This window comes from Eumetopias jubatus, unplaced genomic scaffold, assembly GCF_037043125.1.
Source record: "Eumetopias jubatus isolate StellerSeaLion01/CBP00866 unplaced genomic scaffold, mEumJub1_p1.0 scaffold_6, whole genome shotgun sequence".
In the NCBI taxonomy this organism is placed as follows: Eukaryota; Metazoa; Chordata; class Mammalia; order Carnivora; family Otariidae; genus Eumetopias; species Eumetopias jubatus.
This window is the reverse complement of record NW_028274812.1, coordinates 43,558,582-43,581,370: the sequence shown is the minus strand read 5'-3', so window position 1 is coordinate 43,581,370 and position 22,789 is coordinate 43,558,582. Positions and strand designations below refer to the sequence as shown.

The following is a 22,789-nucleotide window of genomic DNA, read 5'->3' as shown; positions in this document are numbered from 1 at the left end:
CTGGGCTCCCTGCTCAGCAAGGAGTCTGCTTCTCCCTTTGCCCCTCACCCTGCTCATGCTCCCCCCCACTGCTCAAATAAATAAATAATGAAATAAATAAAATCTTAAACAAAAAAAAAGAATGATAATTGTTCTGTCTATAGACATGGAGTCCCACATCTGGCCTCAACAGTTGCAAGATCTCTTTATATTATCAGTGACCATGACCTGATGCTGCCTCTCAGCCACAACTGAGGAGCAGAGAATAAATAGAACCATTATTAAAAGCAGAGGCAGAAAGACAGACTGGAAACAGAGTGCATGAATACTCACAAAATTCACCTACTAGTAAGTAAGTAACACCTGCTAGTGTAAGATACGGTGCGCCGGGTTAACAAATATCCACTAAAACAATGGCACTGGCCTCAAAAGTTTTGGATCCCTAGGAAGATGGGGATGTATATGAATCATTTTGAAAAAGATAATGATAGATAAATCTGAAGTACTGGTGCAGGGGAGGAAGGGGTAAGTAGAGGATGAGTGGGTACTAACAAATTCCAACCAGGGTCTTGCAGAAAAAGGTCCCCCAGAAGAAAGGGCAATTGAGCTGGACTAGTCAGAAGAGAGGTAATAGGGCTGAGGAAACAGCATAAACCAAGACCTGGATATGACCAAGCGGGCCTTGATTAAAGAACGAAAAAATAAGTGTGTCTCCATTGTGGCTGGAACACAGGATAGGGGTGGGGGAGGGAGAGCAGACATGAGAGTCATCAACCCTATTTGTCTGCCATCAAGAAACTGGTCCATGAGCAATCCAAATATAACGGGCCCTTTGTACCAGGAAACATGGCCAAATACACAATATATTGGTAACCCAGAAGCTAAAACTGGGATGTTCCAGTACAACTGATACTTTTTGTCCCTCTTCACAGTGACTTCTAAATCCTAAATCACAAGAAGAAAACAGTCAGACATAGAGAATTTTTTTCAATTTTTAAAATCATTCATGAGAAGGAAAATGCTAAAAATGCCTGTCCTTTTAGAGAATCTTATCTGGTCCTTGTACTCAGAAAGCTACTCAAGTTCTATTTTATCTCAAATACTCTTAATGGTTCTCAAACTTTTAGTCTCAGCATGCTTTACACTCTTAAAAACGAATAAATAACCCAAATAACTCGTTTATGTAATATCTCTAAGTATTTACCATATTGGAAATGAAATTTAAAATATTTAAATTAAGTTAAAATATTTTATTAATTTAAAATGAGAATACAACCATTATGATAACATATCTTTCATAAAAACATTATATTTTACAACATAAAAAATTAGCTAAAAGACTGACACTGATTTACATTTTTGCAAATATTTAAAATTTTTGCTGTACTAGAAGACAGCTGGATTTTTGTATCTGCTGTATATTCAACCTGTTGCTGTATGTCATTTTGGTGGAAATACATGAAGAAAACTCAGCCTCACACAGTTACACAGTTGGAAAGAAAGTATTTTAAGAGTCTTTTCAGATAATTGTGGATATTTTTCTTTGACACTAAAACAAAACTTGACAAGTAGTTTTTTAAAGGTTATTATTTTTTAAATGTTGGTTGTAATGTGGAAATAGAAATCACATCAATGAATTTTTGTACTATTACGTTAAAATCCATTGGTCTGTCTTGTACTTTGAATGGATCTTTTTGCTCACATGATTTTGTAATAGCATGTATTGGTCATTTGGAAAATACTGGTTCACTTAATTATGCAGATCTTCCAAGTGTTGACACAGTTCACTATATGATATAAAAACCCACATTTGTTAATACCACCACTACTCTCATCAGAAAAGTTTTTTTTTTAGAGAGGGTGGGGAGCGGCAGAGGGAGTGGGAGAGAGAGAGAATCTTAAGCAGACTCCATGCTCAGTGTGGAGCCCAACATGGGGCTCGATCTCATGCCCCTGAAATCATAACCTGAGCCAAAATCAAGAGTCAGATTCTTAACCAACTGAGCCACTCAGGTGCCCCAGAAAAGTCTTTAAGTATTGGTTAAAGGTGTTAAGGTCATGGTGGCATATACACATTTCTTAAACTTCTAATTTTCATTTAGAAATTCAAATTCTATCATTGGCACAGATACTGTCAGTTTTCTTTGAAGTGACAGGCCTGTTTTTGAGAACATGGTTACCAATTACCCAAGTCCGAATAACCAAAGTTTGTCTTCAGTTGTTCTTTCAAGCAAAAATGGTGATTCATGCATCAATAAGTGGCTGGTTCAGCCTGTGATTCAAACAATCACCCAAGTGCTTTTCTATGAGGCAGGCACTATCTTTTATTATACAGCAAAGAAGTGTACTCGATGGCTGAGATTTACTAGACTCCATTAATTTTTCTTCATTAAAAATATTCATAAGTGAAACTGGCACCTTTTTTTTCTTATTGTCAGTGAAGAATACGATTATTAGTACTATCTGGCTCCTCTGCCATGGTTCCCGCTGTGGCCTCAACAGTTTTACCCACCACTGCTTTTGCAACACAAGTACAAATGTCAACACAGTGAAAAGGCAGAAAGCCTTAGTATTATTATAAAAATAGCTTTGACCTTTGGGACCCTGTGAACGGTCTCAGGGACATGCAGTGATCTGCAGACCACACTTGGCTAAGTGGCAACCTTATGGTCTTACAGTCTCAACAGCTAGGCCTTCCATAGCCACTACAAACAGAGATTTTAGCACAATTTTTATTCTACTAAATTATTCTTTAAGAAAAGTACTTCTACAGTAACAGTGAGGCATATTCATCTAAGAATATAATTTAAATATAAAGAAAATACTCAAATTAGAATAAAATTGTAAGGCACTGCTAATATCCCCCGTACCGTGAGGCACCTCTCTTAGTATTCTGTACCTGCTCTCAGTTGCTGCGTTCATCTACCACTGTTTTTCCAAATCAACTTGAGAACATTTCTTTCAACTACTCTGAATCTTCATACCACCTGTCAAAGTCCCTAAGGGATCTGAAGTGAGGGCTTCTTGCATAGTGCTTTCTCCTAATCTGAAGATAATTCTACTGGGAAGAAACCATTATCGGCTGGCTTAAAATTAAGTAGAGAAAATACCATTTGCTCTTTCAATTTCCTAACCCTTATAGATTCAGGTTCCTCTCTCATCTTGGAGCTAAGAAGAAAAAGAGAAAATGCTATAAAGTAGAATGATCTAGCTACTCTGTGCAAAACCCTGACAGTCAATAGCACAAAGGAACAATTTTCCCTTCTATCCACATGACCGGCTTGTTACAGGCTAACATCCCCACACAACCCGACCAGATCTTCCCTTCCTGATTAATAATTTAAATGTGCTTACATGTCATCATACTCACATTTATGCACGAAAAACAAATAATCTAGATCCCTGGTAATGTTGATAGTCTCCCTTATGAGAAGCCTATTTAGTAAAGGAACCATGCCCACTTTCCCCTTTTTGAAACATTCCCCAAAAAGATTTGTGCTTTTTCGTCCTCCTTCTGTCTATTACTAGAGCAGTGCTGGGTATCACAAAGAGCTAAGACAATGCTAATCTTTTGACTTACATTGACCCCACTGTCCACTACTGGGATTCAGATAGTTAGGATAAAGGCCTTGTGGTTTTTCCAGGTTGTTCAGTACTGTTCGAATATTCATTACCTACAACAGAAAATGAGATGTTACTATGAAAATCTAAACACAATTTTGGTGCCATTCTTCTCTCTTTCTCCATTACATTTTTCCATGTTAGGAAAGAAGACTGATTTAAAAGAATTAGAACAAAGAGAGTCGCCCCCAGCTTACAAAAATAATCGCAGTAAGTGAATACAGTCACACTCATCTGCCAGATGCCATAGAAGGAACTAGGGATCTATCAGTGGATAAACAAAGTCATTACCCTCTTGGAATTTGCAGTCTAGTGGGAGGAGACAGATAATAAGCACATAAATATGTCAGGTGGTGACAGATGCTATGAAAAAGTTATAGAGAACAATGGGACAGAGTGATGTGAGGTCGTGAGGCTGCACACTTAGTCAGGGAGGTCTGGGGAGCCTGATGGGAGAGGGTTTGAGCCGAAACTTAAAGTAGCCAAGGAATAACCATGCAGAAAGTTGGAGGAAGAGCAACCGGGGCAGAGGGAGGTGCATGCACAAATGCCCTGAGAAGAGAGTGGGTTTGGCAAGACCACTGAGGCTGGAGGTGAGGAAGCAAAGGGGAGAATGTCAAAGAGAGAGGAGAGAGGGAGTCAGGGCCCACATCATGCAAGCGTCACGGGCCAAAATGAAGGCTTAGTTTATTCCAAGTGTGATGGGAAGCCATCGAAGTTTCGTGTGATTGAGGGGACAAGAGAGGAAGAGCATCCAGGTGAGTACTGCAGAGTCCAGGTGAGAGATGTTAGAGTCCCGGGAAACGGTGGGAGCAGAGAAACGGGACAGAGCCAAAACATCTCCTGATGGACTCGACCTAAGGTTTCCCAGAAAGAGAGGAACCAGATGACCTCCAGATCTGTGGTCTGAGCCACTGGGTAAACTGAGGTGGCATTTTATCAAGACAGTGAAGACTGCAGTAGAAACAGGTCTGGGGGTTGAGTCTAAGGCATTTGGAGTAGCAGGTGTCTTTTAGACCTCTTAGTGGAAATGTCGGATATAGAGTGTGGGATAGGCTGGGCCTGGAATGATCGATTTGGAGTCAACAATGGCAATAGGCCGTCTGTGGAGCCATGAGACTGGATGAAATAATGTAGACAGGGAACATAAAAAGAAGCGGTCCAGGTTTGAGTCCTGAGGCTTTCTGATATTTAGAGGTTGGGGCATTGGGGAAGATCCAACAAAGAAGGCTGAGAAGGAGCACTCTACTGAGGAAGGAGGCAAACCAGGGTAGTACCATATGCCTGCAGCCCCGTGCAGTGTCTCGGAGGAGGAAGTGACCAAGTGTGTCAGCTGCTGAGAGGGTGAGGAGGACGAGGGCTGAGAACGATCACCAGACCTGGCAACACAGAGCTCCCCAGTCATCGAGACAGGTGTGGAGGAGAGAAAAGCCTGACTGGAAAGTGCTCAAGAGCGGGGGACACAAGAGGGGGTGGGTAAGAGAGACCACTCCCTCAAGAAATTTTGCTATAAGGGGAAGCAACAAATGGGGTGGAAGCTAAGAGCAGAGTGGTGGGGTGAATATAAATTTACTCAAATATCTATGGGTTTGTTTCTTGAAAATTAGAAAGAGATTCAATTTGTATTATACTCGAAGTTGTATTATACTTTGAGTTTAAAAAGTCTTTCCCATACTTGCTTCATATAGTCCAGACATTACCTATTTTTAGATAAGGAAAAAAATTCAGAGAGGTAAAGTGACTTGCTTGAGGTGTAGAGAATCTGACGTGTATACCATGTTGTCTCACACGGAGTTAGATGGTGCCATGGAATGACTGTGGGTTTACAGTTTGGTAAAATGAAATGCTGCATGTAATAAAACTTCCTAAAGAACTGTATTAAACTTCGTTGTTCTTTTCCACATCTAATATTACTAAAGCTTCCAGGACAGGATATTGTTTCTCACAAGTACAGCTCTGCAATGCAAGGTGTATTGGAGAATCTCACCTTTTCAGCAAAGATGGGGTTTCCTGATAAGTGGCTCAGGTGTAGAAACTCCAAATGCAGAGTTCCAAATTCTGCCAAAATACTGCTGCCTCCTGAGGCCCAGGGCCAGTTCCTTCCAATCCCACTAAAGAAGAGAAGAGATTGAACAGTTATGGGTCAGACTAATTCCAATTTTTGCAGCTCTAAATAGTAGAAGTGAAAGAGACAGCTTTTGAATAATAGCACCTCAGCTAATTATCTGGGTATCTTTGGCTGCTGGTTTCAGGCTTTGACTCTTAATCTACAAATTGAAAATCAGTGTTGACTTAAGTCAGAAAAAAAGTTGCTATGTGCTTGCTGTTGATAAACAGACAAATATTTTGGAAGGTACAGGTGTCATATAGAGATGCACACCCATTCCAAATAGAATATAAAACACCCCCCAACATACCCCAAATCCCACATAAAACCCTCCAACATTTTAATTAATTTTAGCCTCAGAGTCCATGGACTATTACAGATAGTCACATTATATTTAAAAGTTTTCTTTGATATAAGATAAATTTCAAAGCTTCATTGATTATATACATACTCCACCTCTCCCCAAACCCTCCCTCCACTTACTAGAGTTTGTTTTGTTTCCCCCCACACTATTTTCCCTATTTTCTAAGTATATTTTCCAGGGCGCTCACTTATTCCCTGACCCATTTAATCTATGCTCAAGAATTTCAACACAATTATGTAATTCAAATCTGAAAGGGGTCAAAAGGCATGAGCTTCAAAAATTATTGCCTCATGCCTCATCTTGGAGAAATGGTTTTGAGTCCTACACATCCACACACACACACACACACACACACACACACACACACACACACACACACACAAAGTGGCTTTTGAGACATGGTCATACTCTCGGGTACAGTTTATTTTTGGAGAGCCACTTAAAATGTCAAGACTTAATGTGATAATTGAAATAAAGAATAAAGTCAAGGATCTGACCAGTAAATTCCCTTGCAGAAAGCTGAAAACCCACATTTTGGTTTTAGTTCAGATGCACATTTATTGCATGCCTACCATTTGCCAGGGACTCTGCATGGCATTGGGTTACAAAGATGATTATAATGAATAAATCACCTTTTTCTTAAAGACCTTAGAGTGTAATGTGAGAGAATGACCTAAGCATAGATAATTCCAATTAAATATAGTAAGTGCCAAGATAAGAGTGTGAAAAATTCTCTGAGCACCTAGGGCCAGGGCATGCAATCCTCTATGGTGGGGGCACAGAAGGCTTCTTCAAGGAGGAGACTCCTGAGTTGATTGTTGAAAAATGAATATGAATTAGTGAGGAAAGAATGGTGAGAGGGAGCATCTGGACACTGAGAGCACACAGAGGGGCTAGCCAGAACTAGAAGAAGCTCCTGATGCTGCTGAATGGAGCGAAGGGAAGGTGGCCCGAGAGAAGGCTATGAGGTTCAATTGGGGCCAGGTCTTGGCGGCTTGTGGATTTCTCACTTTCTTCCATTTCCAAATCGGCTCCATTTGAATACTGCTCTTGGTGTCCCCTAGATTTCCCTCCCTGTATTTTTTTTGCTTTAGATCATTCACAACTCTGGGTAAACCCTTCCAGCTGTCTTAACTTCTGCTCAGGAATGTCTAAGAAAAGGAAAACAATAAGGACAACTGGTATCTAAAATTCTAGGCTGGCCTCACTCTTATTCCATGTTTCTTTAGAGCAAAACCTAGATTTTATCTTCAAACATAGATTTATAGTAAACATAATAAAAAAGTAAACATAAATAAAAGAGATCTAAAAATCACATATATTCATTTATTTTAAAAAATGCCTTATATTTATTCAGTTCTGGGAATATAAATCAGTTTTTATTTTCATGATTGGCTTAGATGAAAGGAATAGCCAATCATCCAAACAGGATGAACAACTACTTTCAAATTTTATTAACATATGGCAAGTACACACAGTAATTGGTCATTAATTTGTTGTCATGACAGTTTTTTTTATTCCAACCATTCTATCACTGACCAAAATCAATAAACCAAATTAAGCAAAACTAGAAATTTCTATGTTCTAGAGAAACTATTAAAATCAAAGCCACAGTGTCAGAGTAAGAGGGAATGAGGACTTTGTCATGGAGAAAGAAGAAGATAGTGTGCTAGGAACCCAGCCCAGTTTCCAGATCTTCAAAGACTGGTTCTTTTCGGTTCAGGGTATGAGGGTGTGTTGGCACACTCAGATGAGAAACTCAAGTAATATATACGTACAAAAATAAAATTCAAATTACTTTTGTATTCATGCATTTGTTCCCTGCTATTAATGTGGTTAATTAAGAGAAAACCAGTGATATATTAAAAAAAGTTCAATAGGTTAAAAAAATTAAGATTGAAAAAGGGTTGTATATATAATCCCTCTTCCTCCTTGGCACACATTCATATCAGAAGGAAAACAGCACACTTTTCTATCACTTTAATTATATACGGAACAAGCACAGTAAAAGCACCAGCAAAAGGATATGTCATGCTAACAGAAAGGAAGCTGGGTTTAGAATACAGGTATATTTATATGAGAGAATGGCTTTGGTTACCATTCTTTCAACTTACAGAATTAATGTATTTCAGTAAAATTGTAAGATCGATAGTTGTGCTAGCTCTTAAATATAAATGACAGCAGGGTTTCAAGAAGTCAGAGAGGGCATCATTATATCTAGATATTTAATAAGGTCATTTGCCTTTTCTTAGGCAAAGCTAAAATGACTGGAGATTGGTCTCGGGGAGAGTGTGGGGCACATACCATAGGCCATCACAGCTAAAATACGTGTGTAATAGGGGAAATGGCTGCCTGTTTGCACAGCACATGTGACTGAATCAGAACCAGTTTTGGACACTCAGAATGATTTCTAAGGTCTTTTGTCTCTAACTTCTAAAGGTCTAATTGAGGAACCTATATACTTGTATGGCTCTAATTTCTAAACTGATATATACAGACATTGGGCATTTGACATCAAAATGATGGGTTTACGACAGGAAAGTGAGTGCAGAGCGAGTTTCACTCGTTTGGTCTGGGGCCCTGGGCATCCCATGATACCAAATGCTAAAGCTTTCTAGACCTCTGGGTCAAGATCAGTCTCATCTGAGAAAGTAGGGGATTTAAAATGTCTTCAACTTCAGTTCCCTTATCACAATATTTTAAAAGCAGTCATGGTGTTCTTTATCTATTTTACAAACACTAATAATATTTTAGAAAAATATTTCAAAAGTAAAATAACAGTTTGTGTTCAGAAACTGTTAGTTCCATCAGGCAGGCATAAAAGGGAAGAATATTTAAATATTCCCAATCTTGTTACAATTATTACAGCTTAAGCCAAAGCGATGAGTCAGCATATGGAAATGTATACACAAAAAGGCAATTAACAGGAATGGGGAAACTGCCAAGTGAGTGGTTCAAAGAATCCTGGAGCCGAACCTCAAACGTCTGTATCAGTCTAATTTCACTTAAGTCTGTTTCTGCCAATCCCCAGTTCTTCCATTTTAAATTGGAGTACTATTTAATACATATTTTTCAATTTTTAATTTAAAATTTTCAGTAGTCTATAAAGGTAATAATTCTTTGAAGATAAAACATCACAACAAAAAGTAACTAATTTTGGCAAATGCAACTAGAAATATGTCTTTAAAAAAAAACTGAGTCACTAGGATTCTTTTGAAAATGTGAAATACTATTCTGTTGCTTTAGAGAGTATAACTTGAATGTAGTTTATTAGCAGTGGTAATATACTTCCACATCCTACTGCACTCAAAAACAAGAAGGTATAATTATTTACCGACCTCATAGCTCTGATAAGCAATGGGCATTATGCTTTTTTTTCTTTTCCTAGGAATGGTTAATAACACCAGAGAAAGGAACCACCTTACTAGTACTGCTATTCTATTCACGTTCGAATCCCATGGGAGAGCTGCTAACTCCTCCTAGAGCTTGTAATGAATCAAGTAGCTGAGGGTTGTTCTGGATTGATGGTATAGCCCTTCAAAATAATCTTAAATTGAGGTACCCAAAGTGATAAGTTATAGTCACTGCCCAGATACAATTTGGATCATTAAAAAATACATTTGGCTACTTAGTATAATCAAACTCAACAAGTAAAGAATTTACAGAACGGAAACAATTCTAAAAAATTGCCAGATGAACATATAAACAAAGCATTAATACAGTCTTGATTAGCTATGACTTTCAATTTATTCTTCCTTGCTGCTTGCTCTTTTATGCCAAATGGGAAATGGGCCAATAAACAATTTTCTTGAGGATTCTTGTCTGAATAATTTCTGATTAGCTGATCAGTAAACAAACGCCCTTCAAGTTCAAAGCCCAGAACACAGGTTACTCCTTGTGGCTATGGAAGTAACAAGTTTTGGAAGAAACAAATTCCCCACATTCTTTATATTATGGGAAAGCCTTACTTACATAGGCAAATAGAGGGGCACACAGGGATATTTAATTCAAAAGAGCAGATAATCCAATATTATTCCTTTTGGATTTTAGCACAAATTAGGAAAGAATAATTAGAAAGTTCATGAACGATTGTTTCATTTAACTGTATTCCCAAAGCTAATTGATTTTGAGATTAAGCCATTTCAGCTTCACTTATTACAAATGCCTCCTTCCTGAACAGATTCACACAGTGCTGATCTTCCAAGTTTGTAGTCTAAGATTTCACTGAGAGTTGGACTAATAATTCCAGGGAATGCCATTCTAGGACTAGTCAAGATTCTATTATAGCTCAACCATAGAAAATTCCACTGGGGAGGACTACTTCCCCAAGAGCTATCCACAGGGAAATGGTGGCTAATAAAGGGCAGCCGTATGATTGAATTAATTCACAATTCATGGTTTACTGCTCCTGAACAGCAGCATGTGGGTTAGATCTCAAAAGAATCTCCACACTTAATTTTTTTAACCAAAGGCCAAAATAATGTTTTAAAATTAGCTACCTTGCTTCGTCTTATGGGTAGTTATTTTAAACAGAATTGGAACTAAATACTTATTATTTTAGTTTATTCTGACAATACTGCTGTCCTTGTACTTGACAATCTAGGATTGGAGGAGAAGTTGGAGTTTGCAAAAATATAAATGGTGAGAAGCCCTCTTTAATTCCATAAATAATCTGCTCCACAGGTACAAAGATGCTAAAATTCTGTTTTCCAGCTATCCCTTGGGTGAGATCTCCTTGCTAACCACAATCAACAGACTGCAAATAAGTTGAATGCAGTTTCTGCCCAGTTATTGGGCAAACTGGGATACCCTATCATTAAGTTTGGGGAACACTCCAAAAAGGCTAGTAGTACCAAGTAGAAAGCATTATAACGCATTTAAAATGTGTGGGCATGCATGCACATTTACTTTATTGTCCTTAAAAGAAAGAATTATATTCTACATGTTCTTTTAAACATACATTACAATTTTCATGGATACTTCCCATACTGGTCAATGTACATCACTGCTGTTGAGTGAACAGTACCTGATTGAATGGATATACAGGTGACCCTCAAACAATACAGGGGTCAGGGGTGTTGACTTCCTTTGCAGTTGAAAATCCACGTATAACTTTTGACTCCCGCAAAAACTTACTAATAATAGCCTACTATTGACTGGAAGACTTATCAATAACATAAACAGTTTATTAACAAATATTTTGCGTGTTATATGTATTATATATTGTATTCTTATGGTAAAGTAAGCTAGAGAAAAGAAAATGTTAAGAAAATCATTAGGAGGAGAAAAGACATTTACAGTACTATCCTGTTTTTACTGGAAAAAGATCCACATATACATAGACCCACACAGTTCAAACCCATGTTGTTCAAGGGTCAACCATATTCTAATTTATTTTAATGTATACTTATTGATAGACATTGAAACCAATTTATTTTTTATCTTATTTTTTGTCACTGTAAACAGTTTGGTGGTAGGTGTAGTTCTTTTTTAAAACTAACTAATTTTCACGTAAAAATGTCTACATAGATTTTAGCTGGAAGATGTTAACTTATCTAAACTGATAATGAGGATGGATTTGGGAATATGTATTGGATGCATAAATGTCTATTTTTTACAGAGTTATTTCTTAACCATGTGGGCCTATTACATCTTGCCACATTTGGTAGCCTCTAGAATTCTTGGGATATCTCAAATTCATCTGCTGTAAATCATTGCATCAAGTCCTTTAAAACTGGGGAAGGAGGGGCTACAAACAAGCATTTATATCCAGACACTTTTCTAATAAACCTCAGGATGGAATAGGAGCATACCACATTTCACCTTCAGAAATGGTAACTCACTAATATTATTTTGTCAGACATTTAGACACATTGTTTCATTACTTTAACACATATCATCTTTCTAAGATGTTACTTAAGATCCAAGATTACAGGGATATTTGGCTATGTTTATTTATCTCTTTGCCTTTCATTCTATGGGTCCATGGGTTATCTATGGATCAAGATAAATGAAATCAGTACAGATTCCAGGTTTTTAATCCTTCAAATTCTGCTCTTCAGCCTCTTTCTGTAACCAGAATGGCCAGGATTGCTCCCTTCTAGATTCTAAGATCCTCAGGAACAAAGACTGCTTTATACAACCAAAGTCTAGTCCCAAAGTCTAAGTCAGTACCAAGAAACAAAGGTGTTTAATACATGCTTCATTTAATAAAATTTAAAAATAATGAAACATCTGTTATTGGCTCCTACCCCTAATTTATATGTAAATGATATAACCCTGTATTTAGCATTACCACACACAAGCCCCTTTATAGCCAATATAAGAAAAACTTCTTTTCTAGGCTGATAACTAGTTTTCTATCCCAAACTTGAAGTATTCTGAAGTTGTGATTTCTGAGAGTTGAGATATGGTGAAGTGAGGAAAAGGACAGGGTGGTAAATAATTACGAAGGCTAGATTTTATTCAGTTTAAATGATTGTCTTTTATTCCAATTTATGTCTTTTCTAGTTTGTGATGTTAAGCTTTTCCTTGTTAAATAAAATGATGATGATAAAAGGTAGGGTTTTGTTTTGTTTTGGTATGCTTTTCTTGATGAAAACACTGGCAATCTAAAGCCAGCCTCTCAATAATTAGGGCAATTTTATGTGGGCCATGAAAGCTAAAAGTCTGGCACCATTGATCTCACCACCCCTCCAGGTCTTTCTTTTTTTTTTAATTTAATTTTATTATGTTAATCACCATACATCATTAGTTTTTGCTGTAGTATTCCATGATTCATTGTTTGTGCATAACACCCAGTGCTCCATTCAATACGTGCCCTCCTTAATACCCATCACCAGGCTAACCCATCCCCCCACTGCCTCCCCTCTAGAACGCTCAGTTTGTTTCTCAGAGTCCACAGTCTCTCATGGTTTGTCTCCCCCTCTGACTCCCCCCGCTTCATTTTTCCCTTCCCACTATCTTCTCTCTTTTTTTTTTTTTAACATATAATGTATTATTTGTTTCAGAGATACAGGTCTGTTATTCATCAGTCTTACACAATTCACAGCGCTCACCATAGCACATACCCTCCCCAATGTCTATCACCCAGCCACCCCATCCCTCCCACCCCCCACCACTCCAGCAACCCTCAGTTTGTTTTCTGAGATTAAGAATTCCTCATATCAGTGAGATCATATGATACATGTCTTTTTCTGATTGACTTATTTCACTTAGCATGATACCCTCTAGTTCCATCCATCTTGTTGCAAATGGCAAGATTTCGTTGTTGTTTTTTTTTTTTTATATTGCTGAACACCAATATGCCACTTTATTATTTGGATTTTTTTTTCCCATTTGTCACATACCTATCAATGTTTACACAATGAGGAAAATAAGATTTCATTTTTTTGATGGCTGCATAATATTCCATTGTATATATGTGTGTGTATATATATATATATATATATATATATATATATATATATATATATACCACATATACCACATCTTCTTTATCCATTCATCTGTTGATGGACATCTTAGCTCTTTCTATAGTTTGGCTATTGTGGACATTGCTGCTATAAACATTGGGGTGCACATGCCCCTTCAGATCACTACATTTGTATCTTTGGGCTAAATACCCAGTAGTACAATTGCTGGGTCATAGGGGAGCTCCATTTTCAACTTTTTTTTTTTTTAATTTTTTATTGTTATGTTAATCACCATATATTACATCATTAGTTTTTGGTGCAGTGTTCCATGATTCATTGTTTGTTCATAACACCCAGTGCTCCATGCAGAACGTGCCCTCCTCAATGCCCATCACCAGGCTAACCCATCCCCCTACCCCCCTCCCCTCTAGAACCCTCAGTTTGTTTTTCAGAGTCCATCTTCTCTCATGGTTCGTCTCCCCCTCTGACATACTCCCCTTTTCTTCCTCTCCTGTTATCTTCTTCTTTTTCTTTTTTCTCAAAATATGTTGCATTATTTGTTTCAGAAGTACAGATCTGTGATTCAACAGTCTTGCACAATTCACAGCGCTCACCGTAGCACATACCCTCCCCAATATCTATCACCCAGCCACCCCATCCCTCCCACCCCCAACCACTCCAGTAACACTCAGTTTCTTTCCTGAGATTAAGAATTCCTCATATCAGTGAGGTCATGTGATACATGTCTTTCTCTGATTGACTTATTTCACTCAGCATAACACCCTCCAGTTCCATCCACGTCGTTGCAAATGGCAAGATCTCATTCCTTTTGATGGCTGCATAATATTCCATTGTGTATATATACCACATCTTCTTTATCCTTTCGTCTGTCGATGGGCATCTTGGCTCTTTCCACAGTTTGGCTATGGTGGACATTGCTGCTATAAACATTGGGGTACACGTACCCCTTCGGGTCCCTACATTTGTATCTTTGTGGTAAATACCCAGTAGTGCAATTGCTGGACCGAACGGTAGCTCTAATTTCAACTGTTTGAGGAACCTCCATACTGTTTTCCAGAGGGGTTGCACCAGCTTGCATTCCCACCAACAGTGTAGGAGGGTTCCCCTTTCTCCACATCCTCGCCAACATCTGTAATTTCCTGACTTAATTTTATCCATTCTGACTGGTGTGAGGTGGTATCTCATTGAGGTTTTGATTTGTATTTCCCTGATGCTGAGTGATGTTGAGCACTTTTTCATGTGTCTTTGGCCATTTGGATGTCTTCTTTGGAAAAATGTCTGTTCATGTCTTCCTGGCACCATTGATATTAAGACCCAGACACGGCTGAAGGTGTGGAAGAGTTACAGTTCACTACCAATTATGCCAAAACTAATGTTAGTTTCTGGCAGAAATTCTGAGGTATAAGAGGATAGTAGTAAATGATTTTGTCCAACAGGTTAAAACATAAGTACTTTGGGGGTACATCTTGCCAAAGTCAAGTCAGATGGAGCCAGTTAGTCAACCATAATTGACTGAGTGCATTCCATGTGCCAGATACTGTGCAATGCCAACATCAAACACTATAGGAAACACTCAAAGGTTTCTTCTTTTTTAGATGTCAAATATTTTATTGAACTCAATTAATAAAGGAATCAGTAAGATAATAAAACAATCAAAGGCCATTTGAGAAATTGGTTGTTTTTAGGAAATGCTAGAAATACCCCTCTAGCCTAGCGACAACACTAAGTCATGTCCGAGAGAGTCACAAATTGTTACTCTTGGATTATCTTTTCCACCAGACAAATTATTTGCACCTCTACAAAATCTACATTTCGTCAAAATTCTACAACTTGACATGTTACCTCATTAGCTCTAGACCTTCAATCAACAGTATATACTGATTTGAATTAAATACAATTCCCTAGATAATCTTTTTACCCTAACATGACATGATAGCATACCGACGTTTTTGCCTTATTATCAAATTTCAGATAACTTTTCTCTGAAGGCATAGTATATACATAAGAAGAGTTTTGGGAGTGATAATGATTTCATCTGGAATACAGGCTTAGAAAAGGAACACTGAAATAATAATCCTCAGTTTACTAAAGAACCACCTGACTTTGGAGTTGAAATAATTAATGGGATTTCTCAGTGAGCATGTGTGGAGGGTCTGGCTTTACCTAGAGATTGCTTAAATCTACCTATCCTTGCAGCAGCATCTTACTGGCCAAGGTGGCTTGCTCTGAAATTTTGGAGGGTTGGGATATCAACTGCAACTCAATTAAATTTTTGTTCATGCACCTGAGTAGAAGCAAAACAATTTTTGGTGAACCATTTCTGTTTTTCCTTTGGGCATTCTTCAGAGAGGTCTTCGACAAAGAAATCAAGTGGGTCTAATTAAATTTTTATGACAGGAGGTGAGCTTCATCTGACTGGTATATGAAATACATCGATATTTCATTACCAAGTTCAACAGATCCTCACTGTAGGTCTTTTCCAGATATTAAACTACTTGGGAATAACTGGGAAAGATTCATTCCCTGATGTTTACTTAATAAATTAGTTATCACTATACTTCAGAGTGGGCAATAGATTCTTTTTAGGTCAAGATAAGTAAAATAAATGCTAAATTAAGGAACCTGTAGTGGGAAAATGTAGCTAAATGCTACAAATGCTATTCAAATTCTCAAGGATGAACTGATAATGAGAAAGTTCAAGAAAACAGATAATGTCCAAGTGATCAGGGCCAATAATTAGTGTGTTCTTTTAAGCTGCATTATGTAAATTCAGATAGTCCTTTTAACATGTAATGCAACTCTAGCCAACCAAAAGAAACTCTGTGGTTAATTAAACCACCTTACAATTTAAAATAGTAGCTTTTCTTGGTTTTGAATTTTACGTAAGAAGTATTGCACAAACAAAAATGTGTGCGTAGCTTGTGGTAAGAACAAACAGATTCAGGGCTTTCTCTAAAGAGATGCTGGGGAATAAAGCTATCAAACTACTTCATTCTCATTCTCCTGCCTTCTGCCTACAACTTATGGTTTAGAGGCTCTGGAATAGGTGTTATGAAACAGTCTGGCAACTAAAGTCTTAAGAACATAAAGATAAGAAAAAATCATGACAAGAGAATGAAGAGGCCAGTGAGAATAAAGAGGAAGAGTACCTGGTTGAGGAAGACCAAACAGTAAAGACAGGTATCCTTCTCAACAGAACCACGGCAGTTGAAATCAGTGTCTGTTCTGTTTGGCCGTCAGTGACATCCTTATATAAATACAGTCAGTGCTAAAGGATCATCTGTGTATAATTAGCTGTCTGCTGCCTTGTGACATCTTCTCTGTTATTTAACTTTTTACATGCTTTAGCTTATCTCCCTAACTGGAGAGTAAGAACTAAAGGCAGAGATACAATTCAATTTCTTTACTGCCTCCCCCACCATAGATAGTCACAGAGATACCACAATTTGATGTTTGTTGCATTTATGTATCTCGGCAACAAATCCATTTCTAACATTACTGTAATCCAAATGTTTTCTATAAAATTCAGTTATTACTCTAAGCAAGGTTTATTACTCATAGTTAAAATCTTTTATATGTATTCACTTTTAATTTATGCTTAACTTTAACATGTTTATATGTCTTCAGCAATTAAGATTCTTTATATTATAGGAAAAAGATACCGAAAAATGTAACTAAACTGAGAAACAAAAAGGGTCTTAGAGGGGAGGGGGGTGGGGGCATGGGTTAGCCCAGTGATGGGTATTAAGGTGGTCACGTACTGCATGGAGCACTGGGTGTTATACAAAAACAATAGATCATGGATCACCACATCAAAAACTAATGATGTATTGTATGGTGACTAACATAACATAATAAAATAAAATTTAAAAAAATGTAACTAAACTAGCTTTTACAAAGTGAGAATAATCAAAACGGATAGTTTATATAATCTGAACTTTGTGGTAGCCTCCTAATGCTGATATTAAAATTTAAAAATGTTTCATAATACTAAGTAAATGGTTGGAGGAATTTCAACAGTAAAACTGCCTATTATCCAGAAGAAATATTCAAAATATATGAGTGTTGGCAGATATAATTGTAGCTTTTAAAAATCTTTAATGTGTGTTAGCTAGGTAAAATGCAAAAATTAAAACATCAAAATAGTACTTTGAAATTGGAAATGATAATCATCCATTTTACCTATAAGAAAAAAGAGAAAAAAAAACTTTCTTTACCTTCTGGCTAATGGACTCTGGGCTTTACACTGCTGTGGGTACAGTGTTGGCCCAGAAAATTTTGTGTGGTAACAAACACTAGTTCTTAATTCACTGAGGATGTTTGGTGATGTCATTAAAAGAATCTCTGTGAGATAGAGCCATCTGGAATGGAAGGGGAGAGGTTTCACTTAGGACGAATTAGTCTAGGACTAAGTAAGACCAGACTTGCAGATAGATCTGGTCTGAAATGAACTGTTGTGAAATAAAGCAATGAACTAGAAGGTCCAGGTTTTTATGGATTGAGACCACTCTTGGTACAAAATAAATCTTACAGCTTTGATGAGTGCCCTCTTGTTCCATGAATGCCAATTTAAGAACAATAACAATGTTTATGGGCTATGTCCACCTCTCTATTCAAAATGAAAATGTTCTCTTGTATCCCATGGGGAAAATGTGCATATTTGGAATTTAAGATTACCTACTTCAGTTAATAGCAGAATGCCAGTGTGAAAAATGGCACGATTATCCTGTAATGTGAAGCTCTAAGAAGAAATTAAAACAGTATGATGTGACAGAGTCTGACACAGAGCTTCTTTAGATGGGCTCACTGGAAAGACCAAGGGGAGATTTTTAAGCTGAGACCAACAAGATAAAAGTGAACCTATCAGTAAGGAACCTGGGAGTGGCTCCTGAAAGTGACCGAAGGTAGGCAGGACTCCGCCAAGTTTGCAAACAAAGGGCTGACTGTGTGGCTGAGGGACAATCAGTGTGGGGACTCTAGCGTCAGGGACACTAACTAGCAAGACCATAAGGCATCTGTAAGGCCAGGGCAAGCATTTGGATTTATTCTAAGGGCAATGGAAAGTCCCTCTAGGGTTTTACGTGGGAGGTGATGGTATCTGATTCACATTTTTAGAGTTCACTCTGGACACCATGAGAAGAATAAACTATGAGAGCAAGAGCGTAAGTAAGCAAGCAAACAGGTATTCAGGCAAGAAACGGATGGTGGTGGAATAGGTGCTAATAGATGGACAGATGTGGAGGGATTTGGGCTCTGTCTGGACGTAAGAGTTGCCGGAAGAATTGGATCTGGGGATGAGGGAAGACAGGAATCAAGGATGATTTCTAGTTTTTTTGGTTTTAGCAGCTGGGTGGGTCCTGGTGCCATTTAAGAAGATGAGAAAGACTGAGGCAGGAGAGGGCATGGCAAAGAAAAGCAGTTCTGTTTTTTCTGATTTGGCTATGAACAACCATCATTCACAATTACAAGGAAAAAGATCTGATCATTTTAATTTTCCTTTTTCTCGCTTTTTATAAAGATCGATTTATTCAATGTGAGAAACTTTTCTTTTGCTACGGCTTTTCTGAAATTATTTAAAAATTATGAAAATAACATGTATACAGCAAAAAATGTGAAAAAACATAAAAGATTATGCAATGAAAATGAATCTGCCTTTTCCTCCAGATCCTACTATTATTTCTGAATGAACATCATCAATAATTTCCTGGAATCTCGCCCAAAACTTCCTAGTGCATGGTCACTAGATGAAATTTTTAAAATATAAGTAGAAGTATACTGTACATGTTACCATATCCTGTGTTTCATGAAAACGTGAAGTATTTAGTTGTTCTGCCTCATTATAGTGGCCCAGTATCCCAGTGTATGGGTGTACAGTACCTTAATCACTTTTTTGGTCTCAAGTTTTGCTCTCATAAACAATGGTGCACATTCATGAGCAGGTGACCAGAGTAAGATCCCACAAGTGGAATTTCCAGGTGATAAAGTATGTATTCAAATTTAATAAACATCTCCCAATTACCTTTTATAGGGTTTGCCCCAATACATATATGGGAATATTCTAGCTGCTAACTCAGGGCATTTATCAAATTTTAAACAAAACTTGGGGTAGGAGGATGAGTGAAATAGATAAAGGGGTTTAAGAGATACAAACTCCCACTTACAAAATAAATGTCATGGAGATGAAAAGTACAGCACAGGGAATACAGTCAATAAGACTGTAACAACACTGCTGACGGATGATGATTACACTGATCAGGATGAGCACTGAGAAATGTATAGAATTGTTGAATCATTATATTGTATACCTAAAACTAATATAACATTGTATGTTAATTATACCTCAATAAAAAATAATATGTAACCTGTAAAGAAAAAATTTTTAAAAACTTGGTCAAATCTGCTAGGTTCAAAAATAACATCTCAATGTTATTTTAATTTGCATTTTTCTTTTTGAGCTTCTGATGTTCAATGGCCAGCGCATATCTTTTTCTGAGAAGTATATGTTTATGAACTTGTCTTTCTTATGCATTGTTGTTATTGTCTCTCCCACTCTATTTTTTATAAATTAAAAAATACACAATTGAAAAATCATACAAATTTAACAATGAATTTTAAAAAACATACTATTATGAGTGAAACAATAGAAAGATGAAGTGAGAAAAAGCTAACATTGTATTCCTACTCCCCTATACTGTCTCCCACCTGCCAATCCTAGTTAGCCAATGTTCTCATCTACATGCATACAAACCTATGGGTGTGTGCATATATCAAGGGTTTGTTCTTTTCAATAAAATGGGATTATGTTATGTACTTTACTTTGCAAGGTACTTGCCTCAGTTAGTAGCTCATCAAAGAAACCTTTCTAGGATAATAATTTTTAATAGCTGCATAATAATTTTCCACAAAATGGATAATCACATTTAATTAAACCAGTCCTCTGTTGACAAACAGGTAGACCTCTCTAATTTTCAAATACTAGAATCATGCTACATTAACCAACCTTAGTTATATTAAAGCTCTTAGAAAGAATTATTATTATTTTTTTATTATTATGTTCAATTAGCCAACATATAGAAATCATTAGTTTTTTATGTAAAGAAAGAGGTTTTTATACATTAAGAAGGCTTGCCGTTTGGGGCGCCTGAGTGGCTCAGTCGGTTAAGCAGCTGCCGTCGGCTCAGGTCACGATCCCAGAGTCCTGGGATGGAGGCCCACGTCGGGCTCCCTGCTCAGTGGGAGAGCCTGCTTCTCCCTCTCCCTCTACCTGCTCTGCCTACTTGTGCTCTCTATCTCTCTGTCAAATAAATAAATAAAATCTTAAAAAGAAAACCAAAGACCTAAATTTAAAAAAAAAGAAAACTTGCCTTTTATCCACCATGTGTTTTGCAATTTTTTTCCCCAAGTTGCTGCCTTTTAATTCTAGTCATTTTTTTCCTATACTAATTTTTATTTGGTAGACATTTCCATTTTCCCTATATATGTCCTGGGTTCTGTGCTGTATTTCCAAATAGAGCAAAGTCTTCTCCGCTTACCCAAGATTGTGTTTTCAAAATTGTGAAAATCTGAGCAATATCTTCTTTAAATTGATTTAACAGTGAACATCACAGTATTATTGTATTTAAGTATGTTGTATTTTTAAACCATAAATATTTTTGTTTTTTACATCATTTATCACTTAAAAAAAAATGTATAGGCTCTCCTATTCAGTAGCTTAGCTCATTACAGCTAATGAATATCTAAGTATTCTAAAGTTAAGTTTTCTTAGCCTTTCTCTTTTTTTAAAAAAGATTTTATTTACAGGCAACCTCTACACCCAACACGGGGCTTGAACTCACAACCCTGAGATCCAGAGTTGCATGTTCTACTGACTGAGCCAGCCAGGCACTCCATTAGCATTTCTCTCTCTCTCTCTTTTTTTGATCTTACTGCAAAACTAGAAACTTAGTAGCTTCATTAATATTTCCCAATTAAAAAAGGAAAAAAAGGTTTAATTTAGTCAACAATGGAGAACATTTTGAAAAATTTAGACACCAGAGAGGCTACAAGTAAATGAGAGAATGGGCCAGATCATTTTTAAATATTATTTATGTATTTAGAGATTTTTGAGGTGTGACCTTGGGCAAGTCCTTTAAACTCTCTAAGGCAGCCATCTCCTGACCTTTACAAGAAGGTAATACCTGTACAACCCACCTCGTAGGATTGTCACAGGATCAAATGGGATAATACACATGAAAGTGCTCTGAAACTATAAAGAGTTTAGCCCAAGAAAGTATTTTTATCTTTTGCATTAAGTAACTGACATTTAGCTAACCAAAAGAAATATGGTTTTGGGTTTTTCTCTTCAATTTTAGAGATGTCTACTCAATAAAAATAAATTCACCAAATGTTCACTTGGAGATAGAAATTATAATACAAGTAATAATGAAACAACGTAAGGCATTCCCAAGAGTTAAAAATGTAATGAATTGCTACTGTTAACAGCCAACTTTTTTACAGCAATTTAATTGCTGTTCAACTATCTAACATGTGGCACTTCAAGAAACCTCTTACATGTCTTACAAGTATTCTAGAAAAAGGTAATTTAAAAAGTATTTCTAGTGGTAAGAGACAGCTACACAGACCAATGACATTTTATATGCATTAATTAGGAAGAGTACAAAAATCCTGTCCGGTGATTTTTTTTTTCCTGTCCAAAGGTACAAAATTTTAATCTATTTTGGACAGGTGCAGTATATCCTTTTGGCAAGATAGCTAAATAATTAATTATGAGTCTTTAATGAATCATCATTTAAAAATCCATCTACTTATGAATATTCATATGCTTAGGAAATTAGGAAAGATTATTCTCTCAAATTATCTCCTGCCAAAAGAGGACTTTTGCCACAACATTCATTTTAGAATGATTTTTAAAAGCCTACCAACAGAAATCTTTCTTGGGCCAGACTTGCTCATTATGCCAACTACTTTATTAAAGTTAATATGTAATGCTTATAAAGGACATCGTGATTTCCATAGCTGCTGATCCAATCAACTGTGCATCAATGGGATAAACTCAAAGAAAGTTTAAAGCTTTATTCTAAAGGGTAAAGATTTGATAACTGAGGAATTTATTTTACTTGGCAAGTTTGAAGAGACATGTAAAATAATTTTTTAAAAGTTAATCTAAACTTTGGGGCACATGGGAGGCTCAGTTGGTTAAGTGACTGACTCTTGGTTTTGGCTCAGGTCATGCATGATCTCTTGGTCCATCCCATGATGGGCTCCCTCTGAGCATGGAGCCTG

At 37.0% G+C, this 22,789-nt stretch overlaps 1 protein-coding gene across 1 annotated transcript in view; it reads right to left on the bottom strand.

Annotated features, from left to right (window-relative positions):
* MAN1A1 (mannosidase alpha class 1A member 1) overlaps positions 1 to 22,789 on the bottom strand; it is a 162,819-nt gene that overhangs the window by 19,139 nt on the left and 120,891 nt on the right. Inside the window, exons 7-8 of the mRNA XM_028117056.2 lie at positions 5,588 to 5,711; positions 3,560 to 3,653 (exon numbers count right to left, since the gene is read on the bottom strand). Of these exons, the coding sequence (XP_027972857.1) occupies positions 3,560 to 3,653; positions 5,588 to 5,711 (218 nt within the window). The remainder of the gene's footprint in view (positions 1 to 3,559; positions 3,654 to 5,587; positions 5,712 to 22,789) is intronic.